Raw genomic sequence first — 11,078 nt, forward strand, 5'->3', positions numbered from 1 at the left:
AGGAGAGAGCGGAGAGAGCTCGGCGCGGACGTCAGGAACAAAAGCTCTGGCAGAGTCTGGCGGAGGCACTCGGGGAGCATAGGGTGTTTTGAATAATTATTGAAATTAGCATGTGTCTGCGCCATCCTGTGGGTGTGGCGCGGAGCAGAGTGTAAACTCTAGCGAGGCTGGAGCAAACATTGGATTAGCGGCAGCAGCCTGCCAGCCAGCCCTAGGAGTGCGGGGACCCGCGCGCTGCACGCCGACCGGCACTATGGCCTCTTCTCAAGGGAAGCAGGAGCTGAAATTCGCCGACTGGATGGCAACTCTGCCCGAGAGTATCCACAGCATCCCCCTCACTAATTTAGCCATCCCAGGTAGGCGCGCGGAGGCTGCCGGCGGGGCGCTCCGCTGGCTCGCACTCCACCTGCCCCTCCCTGCCTTCTCTGCCACTAAGTGGGAACTTGCCACCGCACCTGCGGGAGGGAAACTCATCTCCAGGGTGGGTCTCGGGTCGGGCGAGTGTTTGCCCCCGGTGGCCCGGCGTCAAGGTGATTGCCTTCCTCCTTCCCGGCTTTGGAAGCAGGCTGTAAGCGCAGGGCTGGGGCATGCGAGAGGCTCGGGTCTTGTGTGGTGCCTCGCGCCCCCTCCCACGATTTTCACCATAGATTTTGGGGATGCAAGGTGATTTCTGGGTCTGTAGGGTGGCGGTGCGTGGTGAGCTCAGGCTAGTGTCCTGGGGGCTCGTCTCTGGCGAGTGAACGCGGGCTCCATCCCTGGCAGGGAATTGAGTGGATTTGGTAGATTTCTTTGTGAAACCTAGTCGAGACATTAATATTAGTCCCCAATATCCTCTAAAAAAGACAAAGCGCTTTCCGAAGAGTGATGAAAGTTCAGGGACAGGGGGCGGCGCGATCACTGCCCTTGACCGAGAGCGGAAGGGGGCGCGGGGAAGAGGGCAGCTCTGTGGTCTGCATGGCCCCGGAGGGCCTGGCGGTGTGAGCACCACCGGAGCCCGGCCGGAGTGCGTGATAGCGACGAGTAGCGCCCGGGTTAGGAAAGCAAGCCCTTTGCGGCACGATGTGTTGGCTTCTCAGGACAGAAACCGAACAGGGGAACCTGTGCGAGCAGAGGCAGAGGAGTGGGAGAAGGGATTGCGCTGGTGTCCAAATAACCTACAAGGGAGGAAGGAAGCCTGGGCAAATCGAGGAAGAGAACGAGGTTTCAAGAGACTTCAGCATGACGCGCACGCACGTCTTGGACCAAAGGACTGGGGAGGTTTCTGGGGCGGGAGCGCGCTATGGCCTCTGTCTCAGGTTTCTGGAGGAAGGGTCGTTTCAGGGCAGCCTACGACGGTGACAATTGTTGACAGAGCCATACCTCGCTACCGATTTGTCTGTGCGCTTGGGCTGAGGGAGCAGACACCAGATCCTTCTAGGACCGGGTTGGAGGGCAAATTACTGATTGGTAACCCACCTTCTCCACGATCTGAGCCTGGTTATCAAGTTCGACCTCCTGGTCTGATTCTTTTTGATCTCGCCCTTACCAGCTCCCCCTCTCAGCTACCGTGGAAAACAGAACCAGAAGCGCCGGACTTGATCAGTAACTCAAATCAATGGTCGGTCGTTAGTCAGTTGAACGCTTGGCAACGACCTGAGGCACTGGCCGCCCCCTGAGCGCAGTCCCTGGGAGAGTTTGTTTCCTTTTGCCTTTCTTCAAGAGGTAGATTCCCAAGGGCCCAGGGATCTCCAAGGAAAAGAATAGGCCAGCTTCTCCACTCTGCCCTTGCCCTGCTACAGGGTAAACTGGGGATTGCTCTGTTGAAGGAGACATTGGAAAGCACACAACTTTGTTGGCAAAATTCCATTCTCACTTCCATAGGTGTTCCCATCCTCTAGTCTTCATTCGTTTGTATTTCATTTGTAGACAGCTACTTTCACATGCTATCATCTGAGCATTTGTGCGCACACAGAAGGTAAGAAGGGCAGATGGCATTGCCAGCCTTCTGCTAGGTGACTCTAGGGACGCAGGGTGTTCAAAAGGCCTGTGTTCTCATAGCTAGTTCTGAGATGTATACTGTGTCTGAGTTTACCTTACTTTTCTATAACACTTCACCATTTTTTTTTTTTTTACTGTGGTTAAACTGTATGTAACAAATTGTTTCCCTTTTCAGCATTCTTTACATGTGCAATTCACTGTGACATTACCAAAACCAAACCAAACTCACTGCAGTCGAGACCCCTCCTTAGATTTCTGGGGTGATATCACTATGGAAGTAGATTACTCAATCTTCCTTCCATGGAGTGGCTGGTGGGTTTGAACCACCAACCTTCTGGTTAGCAATCAAAAGCCTTAGGCACTACACCACGTTAGTTAGTTATGTTTGTAATGTTGTTCAACCATTACCATTATCTGTTTCCAAATTCTCCCATCATTCTTAACAGAAGTTCCCTGTCCCCTAAGCAGTGAGTGCTCCCTTTCCCCTCCCTCCCACTCGCACCTGGTAACCACTTATAAACTTTGGTCTTTATACTTGCCAATATTATATATTTTGTGTAAGTAGACTAAAGCACTGCTAGGTACACTGACTGGCTCATGGCTCATGCAATTCTTCCAAAAATCCTGTGAAGCAGTCAGTGCTGATATGGTTATCTCCAATTTACAGATGAAAAAGCTGCACTTAGTCAGGCAAATGCCCTTCAGTTTGGTGATCTGACCCCTAAACCAGACCTTAGGAAGGATCTTCTAGGAATTTTTGGAGGGAAAGTCTTTGGGGTTCCTATCTGGATGATTCAGCAACAAGAAGTACTAATCAGGATGAGGGGATAAGGAGGTAGGCATTAGCAAGAGAGGGCAACTTTCCTCTTTTCCCCATGAGATTTGCTATTGACCAAGACCTCTAGTTTCCAAATTGAATATCTGAGGCCAGTGACTTTGGTATTCTGGTAGTCTGAGAGTAGACATAAAGGTGATGGCATCGGGACACCATGGGAATTTTCACTGTCTTCCCAATGACATCTCTAAATATTATACACAAAGTTGATTCCTTGAAAAGCCTCCCTTGCCTACCCCCAACACCTGAGTTAAAAAAGTAAATACGTAACAAATTCACCACCCTTGAATTCCTTCGTGATTCTGTGAAATAGAAATAGATTTGGTAGATCCATACAAACCATTTCAAACTGTGTTTGAAAATGTCTTCTTTGGTACTTCTCTGCATTATTTAACATTGATCATTTTTGGAGGAAAAAAGACAGCCAAACTTCGGTAGTCAGAGAAGACTAATTGGAGACTATTAAATACTAATGGAATAATTGCCTTAAAATCATGCTAATAGCTTCCTGGCTGCTACATGTTTACTAGGCCAGTTGCTGCAGCTTGAATTAAGTAATTATCTCCACCATTTAAAACCACTCCTGGTGCACCACACCAGCATCTCTGTTGAAGGGGAACTGCTGTTAGGTCATTCACAAAGCCTCAGGTTTCCTTAGGTGTAGCACCTGGAAAATGAAGAGCTGCCTAATTATGAGGCCCCACACCACTGGGGTGGCTGACCCAGATCACTCAGTGCTAGCAGAAAGAACAATCTGCAGGTGTGCAATGTCTCCCACCACAGTGCAGTTCTGACATCTCTAAGTAGTTCGTAAATGTCTGTATCCTGAAAGCTTTCAGAACCACATTGATCTTTGATCTTTGACTACTTTATATTTAAATAGCCTCATGATTTGCTATTGACTGGGCTGAGGCATTAAGTTGGTCATTGGTATTAGTTATTTTACTTTCAATTTATTTTTCAAAGCAATGGCACTACCAGAACACATTGACAGTTACTGTGATGCCAGTCTCGTTTATCTTTTCTTCCTCTCTCTGATGGTACCAAACAAAGCTTTCCTTCATATTCCTTTTGTTAACAAGATCCTGGCACTTGGATTATGAAGAATGCTTCTTTTCACCACAGGCAGGTGAGAGAGGATAAACAGAGATGGAGACAGGAAGACAGGGTATACTATTTGGATAAATTTCTATTTTTGAGGCAGAGTTCTAACTCTATCATCACAGTGGCTCCAGAACCATTTTAAAGAGATCCATCATGAGATCAAGCAAAGTGTTGGGTGACCTGGGCAAGATGTTATAATATAAGGTGCTGGCCATCTGGCTGTGTTCAAAAGGTAAATGATGCAAACCTTCTTCATATATTGCAGTAAATGAACCATAAATAATGAAATATATGGCAAAAAATTGTGGGGCTGGAACTTCAGAGAGAGAGCTTATGTTTTCTTTAATAGGGAATTGTTTATTCTTTAAGCTTTTGGGGAAGAAAGAAGTGCTTTTGAAACCAATGATCATACATGTGAATTTTGTTCATTTCCTTCTGAAAATGTCACTATCCGTGGAAAAGAACAGTTTTACTTAGGGAAACAAGATGTTTATACAGCTCTGATTTCTTGTGCTCTTGAGTCCACTTTTCCCTCACAGCAATACCTTCTTCTTGTTGCTAGTGTTGCTGGAGCCAACTGTCCCCTTCCTTCTGCTTTGGAGCTCTGGTGGTGTAGTGCCAAAGACATTTGACTGCTAACCAGAAGGTTGGTGGTTCAAACACACCAGCCACTCCATGGAAGAAAGACTGGGCAATCTACTCCTGTAAAGATTTACTGCCTTGGAAACCCAAAGGGGGTCGATATGAGTTTAATCGACTTGATGGCAGTGAATTTGGAGTTTTTGAGTTTTATTTCCACTTTGATCAGGTTGACACAATCTACAGGTTAAGTGTGGTGCTGGGTCTAATTGTACAAACTTCTTTAGAAAGGCACTCCCCGCCCCCCATCTTTTTAGTCAGTATAGTGATATGGAAGCCAATCTTCCCAAAGCAATCGAAAAGCAACACCATTGTCCAGGGTTGATATCCCCTTCCAATGTCCAACTTTATTTTTGATTTTGCTTAAAAGGAAAAGCTGAAGAGTAATTGGCCACATTTGTTCTAGTGACATTTTTTTTCCTGATGAGTTGAATTGAATTTCCAACTATCACCAACTATTGTCACTCAATGTAAATGAACTCTGGTGGTACAGTGCTTAAAGCATTTAGCTGCTACCCAAAAGCTCAGTAGTTCAAGCCCACCATCCACTTTGTGGAAAAAAAGATAAGGCAGTCTGCATCTGTAAAGATTTCTAGCTTTGGGAGGAGCTCTGGTGGTATAGTGCCTAACGCATTTGACTGCTAACCAGAATGCCAGCGGTTCAAACCCACCAGCCACTCAGAAGGAAGATTGGGCAAGCTATTTCCATAGAGATACTGCCTTGGAAACCCAAGGAGGGGTTACTATGAGTCGGATCTGACTCAACAGCAGTGAACTTATAGGGGTCACTATTAGTTGGAATCAACTCGATGGGTGTGAGTTTAGTTTTTTGGTTTTGAACAGTTTGCTGAGTGTGTTCCCATGCACACATGTGCTTTTTACATGTTCTATCAAAACTCCTCTAAGGTCTGGCTACTCAAAGTTATTCCAGGGTCCAGCAGCATAGGTACGCCAGGGAGCTTGGTAGCAATGTGGCATCTCAGACCCCACTCCTTTGTTGTTGTTGTTAGTTGCTGTTGAGTCAGCTCTGACTCATGTCAACTCCATTTATAACAGAATGAAATGTTGCCCAGTTTGGTGCCATCTTCAGCATTGTAGGTATGCTCAAGTTTATTTTTGCAGCGACTGTGTATTTTGAGTGCTTTGCAATCCAGGGAACCCATCTTCCAGAACTTTATCAGAGAATAATCTGTTGTGATGCACAGAGTTTTCGTTGGCTAATTTTTGGAAGTAGATTGCCAGGCTTTTCTTACTCATCTGTTTTAGTCTAGAGGCTTCACTGAAACCTGTCCAGCATTTGTGCTCCTGCTGGTATTTGAAATACCAGTGTACAGCTTCCAGCATTACAGCAACATACAAGGTGGACGAGAGGTGGTGGACTCCACTCCTTAGACTTATTCACTCACAATGTGCATTTTAGCAAGATCCCATGGTGATTAATGTTCACCTTTAGATTTTGAGAAACCTGCTCTAAGGGGACCTTTCTGTAAGTGGTAGAACCAAATTTAAAGGTGTGTCTATGTACTGGGCTCTTTCTCTTAGACCCTAGACTCTCTCCATGACTGTGTAAATTTGCGGTCAAGCTAAAAGCCAGAACTCCATTTTTGACTCAAGGTTAATGGCCCACTTTGGGAACATTAAAATTCATCAGGCACCTTGAACAACAAATGTGGTTTAATTGCTACTTAAGTGTTCAAATTAGGTCACTGAGATAAATGTAAAACCTTTCTCTTCATTTCCTTGAAGTCCTGCTGCTTGTTGGTATCTGCCATCAGCAGTGCTTAAAATTAGCCCATCTGGTGCTACCAATGGTTACCAATGCCACTTTAGAAACATCCCTGTGCTGTTTTTTTGTCCATTTGGTCTCATGCTTTGTTGTGTACAGGTCCAACTACTTTTGTTGTATCTTTAAATTGCAGGTTGACTTAATTTCCTTATAAGCTAGAACTTTTTAATACTGCTCTTGCATAAAAGTAGCATCATGAATATATAATGTGATGACAATCAGGATCAGAAAGCCATCAAACACGGAGGAAAACAGTAAATCAGTTTCTGACAGAAAAAAAAAATCATTCTTTTTTGTATTTGCAAGCCAAGCTCCATTTATTTGAAGCATGGCTTATGCAGGAATAGAAACAAGAATAAATGTGGTTATAACTCAACTCGTTTGAATTTCAGTTATTTGGCATCATCAATGTTCTAAAATAGTTAAGTGCCAGGAAAAAACTCCTCAAATTGCTAAAATGGATGCCACAAAGTTATTTTTGTTGTTCTGTTTTTTCTTGTGGTAAATACATAAGTAACAAATCGTTTGCAATTTCAACATTCATTAGGTATACAATTCAGTGACATTAATTATCATGTTGTTCAACCATCACTGTTGTTTCCAGATTGTCCCACTACCTTTAGTAGAAGATCAGTGTCCCCTAAGCAGTGAGCTCTCTTTTCCTTTTCCCCTCTCACTCCCAGAGACCACTAATAAAATTTGGACTCTGTACACTTGTTTATCCTATATAATCTATGTCAGTGGAATGATGCACTATTTTTCCCCTTGTGATTGACTTACTTCACTCAGCATAGTGTTTCAAGTTTCATCCGTGTTGTAGTGTATTTCAGGGCTTTGTTTCTCTTTGGGGCTGAGTGATATTCCATTGTATACATATTCTACATTTTATATATCCATTTATCTTTGATAGACATTTAGGCTTCTGGCTATTGTGAAGACTACTGCAATGAACACTTGTTCCAAGGCTTTTTTTTGCATTCCTGCTTTCATTTCTTTTGGTTTTATGTACGTAGGAGCAGAATTACTGGATTATATGTTAACTCTAGGTTCAACTTTTAGATGATCTGCCAAACTATTTTCATAGCAATAAATGAATACTGATTTCATCTCATTCTCTCCAATACCTATTGTTTTCTGTTTTTTTTTTTTTGTCAAATCATAGCCATCTTAATGGGTGTCCAGGATACCACAAAGTTTATATGTTAAGGCTCATATAATAATAAAAATAATAAGATGTCTTAAACTGTAGCTTAGAGTTTATTTTGCCTTATTTCGTTCCATCCCAACCCAATCAGAATAGAAAGGGGAAATTACAAAGAAGAGGAAGAAGATTGTTGAGTGGTGCATGCTGGCAATAACATCAGGGGATATTTGTAAGGGAGGACTAACCAAAACAGGCACATAGACTCAAAGCTCGACTAGCCCCAAAGTAAAATCAGAGTCGTAATAATTGCCAGTCTCAACTTCTTTCCAATGCTTTCTTAATCGTCTTCCAAATAGTTTTAGAAATTTCTAAAGGGGTTCTTTGGATGTGTCCTCTACCATTTTCTTTTTTACTTTGACGGAGCTTTGGGGAGTTGTCACCTTTACTGCTGTAATAGTGGGACCGGTCTTCTAAAAACCTATGCCCAAAACATCACTGTTGGTGGTTGTCCCCACCAGAGCCAGTACAGTGACTGCAGAGGCCTAACATTGAGGATGCTAATGTAAAATAAGGGCCCTGTATTCCACTGTGGTCGAAAGCTCCTGGACCTGGGTTCTCTCATCGTGGATGCTGCCACTTCTAACTTCTATCCCCGCTGATTCTTTCTCCATCACTGCTGAAGCCATGAATGCTAACACTGCCTATACCTTTCAAGCTTTATGCCTAGTATGGGTGTCAACAAAAGACCTCTTGGAGTTTATATTGATTCTTTTGTTGTTGCCCCATCCCCTAGGACTCAGGTATGAGTTTATGAATATTGAATAGAAGAGAATCTTTGGGATAGATTTTGTGCTATTTTTTTGCCTCACTTTTAATGCTAGTTCAATCTCTATGCATGTGTACCAACTTTCTCTTAGGATAGCTTCTTTTCCAGGACGCTTCTTGATTTATCTTACAAGAACATCTCTGTTGGCCTTCTCTAACCATATCTCTGGATGATCTCCAAGGAGCCTCAGTCCTACTAGGAATATAGTTGTGGTCCATATTGCTCCCACCACATAGTCTGGGGTGATGTAAATAGAACCACATAGTCTGACATACCTAAAGTAATCCCCAAGAGCACCACAGTATTAAAGAACATTAGAGTAATTGATGTGCTCTGAGCCATAAAGAAAAGATATCACACACACACACACACACACACACACACATACACACCTTAATTTTTGCTTGAATGGATTGGCTCTGTTTGGAAAACATATCTATTACCACCAGTGAGGCTGCCTTTTTCACACACAAACATTAGTTGGTTTTTAGAAACCAGAGACCAAGCCACCATGACAGGCACTCAAGAAACTCCAAGATACAGTCATGGAACTTGATGTCCTCAAGAAGCTTCTGTATCTTATTATGTCTCCCAGCTTGCATATGTTTAGGATCAGTCTCAGAAGATTGGAGACTAGAAAAGTATCTAAATTATTTCTCAAGGAAAGGAAAAATGAGAGAGCAACTTAACACAATTCAGATGGAATTCTGTCGCCAGAAGCTTTCAATGGCACCATATGCTTTTATTATGCTCTATTAAGAGAAGAACATAGGTCAGGATTAGTCACCTCCAGAGACCAGGTACTGAAACAGATGCTCATTGATTTGTTAGCTATGCTCTTGTTATGTTCCTGTGTTTCATTACAGATCCCAGAAGTGGACTGCTCTTATACCACTCTGTCTTAAATGTCATAGAATATTATGTTTCACATGGAAGAATTCTTCGTGAGTTAATTTTTATGTAGCAGTCATGTTTACCTTTCGTTAACATTATAAATGATGGCTTTGTTCCTCAATTTACAAGGAGAATTTTAATTCATGAAGGAAAATGGACTACGATGAATGGTGATCATAGTTTCCTGCTGAGCTTTTCTGGAGCCTCCCTTTATCTTTTTGTACATGATGATGGTGACATTGTGGACTAGTGAGAACTCATCCCAATGCATACTTCAGGCTTTATGCCCTTGTTGCCATATGAAGGAGGAGAGCCAGGGCTGCCTCACTACAGATTTAACCCTAAGCACACACCTGCATCACCTGCCTCTGGAAAGAGGTGGTCAGGAGGAAGTAAAGTTGATACAGAGAGGGGCTGCAGACTATCATGTATTGTCCAGTCTCCATTATCCCCTCATGTCCTCATTTCTCTTACTGGCTCTAATCCCTTAGTCTAGCATTAGCATCACACCCTTGAAAATGTCCCTAATTCTCTTGCATCACTCTTTCCTGTTCTCCTTAACTGAAAAAACTCCAAGCCAGTAAAACTCAACTCTCCACCTATTCTGGTCCTACACTTCAGTGGCTAAACATTGCTGGAAAAAAGAACACAGCTGAACTGTGAGTCCCTTAAATAAGTACATAATACTGACAGACAGTCTTACTACACTCCCCTAGCAAATTCATTTACCTATTTTCTCCAATGATAATTTCATACCTTTGTCTTGCTTTTCAAATCAACACTTCTTCCTCACATTATTGTAAGCTGATGATCACATTTTTATTTTATAGAAAAAAATAGATGTAAACAAACAAGGATTTCCTCAATTTCCCATCATCTAAACCATCAACCCATCTGCATTTATTTCTGCACACGCTGTATTGCCTTTAGTTAAGAGGAAGACAGACGTGAATCTGCTCCATATAAGCCCAACTTTTCCAGTTGTGCTGTAGATCCCATTGCCTCAAAACTTTTCAAATGTTACTTTCAAGTTATCCCCCCCTCCCTTGCTTCATCATGTTATTCTTTTTCTAGGATTCATTCCAGTCACACAAACATAACTCAAAAATCTCCATTCTAATAAAGGGGCACTCATTGCTTAGAAGACACTGTTAAAGGTGATGAAAAAATTCAGAAACACATAATGATGTTGGTAGCACAACATAGTGAACATAATTAGCGTCACTGAAATGTACAGGTAAAAAATTTCAAAATGGCAAATGTTTTGTTACATATGTTATCTCTCTCTCTCTCTCACACACACACAAAGCTTCTTTTGATGCCACATTTTTCTCCACCCACTTCCCTACTTCTCTGATCCTTGTAAAAATATTTTCTCTGTCTTCAAGTCTTTATCCCTAACCCACTCTATTCTCATTGTTTCCACACCACAGCACTATTAAAGTTGTTCTTACAAGGTTGCCAATAAACTGTATTTTACCAAAGCTAATGATTTATTTTCTATCATACTTTACTTTTCAGCAGCATTTGATGTGGTTGACCATACTTCTCTTTTTGAAACACATTTTTCCTTTGACATCTTACTGCATTTGCCTTGCTTTTCATACTTCAGTGGTCATCTTTGCTAACTACCCCTACTTTTTTTGACATCAAAGGAAGTGATGGAGTACCCAGGGCTCAGGCCTTGACATTTTATTTTTATAGCTACTTTTTCCCCTTAGGTGACAATGCCTAATCTGATGGTTTGAAGTTACATATATTCTGATCACTTTCAAACTTATATCACTATCCCAGATCTCTTGTTGACCTCCATCCTCAAATATCTCACTGCCTTCCCAACATTTGCATTTGAATGCTCTATAGATATCTTAGG

General features: G+C 42.5%; 1 protein-coding gene across 1 annotated transcript in view; it reads left to right on the plus strand.

Moving 5' to 3' along the window:
* Positions 1 to 253: 253 nt before the first annotated feature.
* PLCXD3 (phosphatidylinositol specific phospholipase C X domain containing 3) overlaps positions 254 to 11,078 on the plus strand; it is a 308,568-nt gene continuing 297,743 nt past the window's right edge. Inside the window, exon 1 of the mRNA XM_007950524.1 lies at positions 254 to 356. Within this exon, the coding sequence (XP_007948715.1) occupies positions 254 to 356 (103 nt within the window). The remainder of the gene's footprint in view (positions 357 to 11,078) is intronic.

The sequence above is a fragment of the Orycteropus afer genome, unplaced genomic scaffold (genome assembly GCF_000298275.1).
Source record: "Orycteropus afer afer isolate SDZICR_OR568_19922 unplaced genomic scaffold, OryAfe1.0 scaffold00275, whole genome shotgun sequence".
NCBI lineage: Eukaryota > Metazoa > Chordata > Mammalia > Tubulidentata > Orycteropodidae > Orycteropus > Orycteropus afer.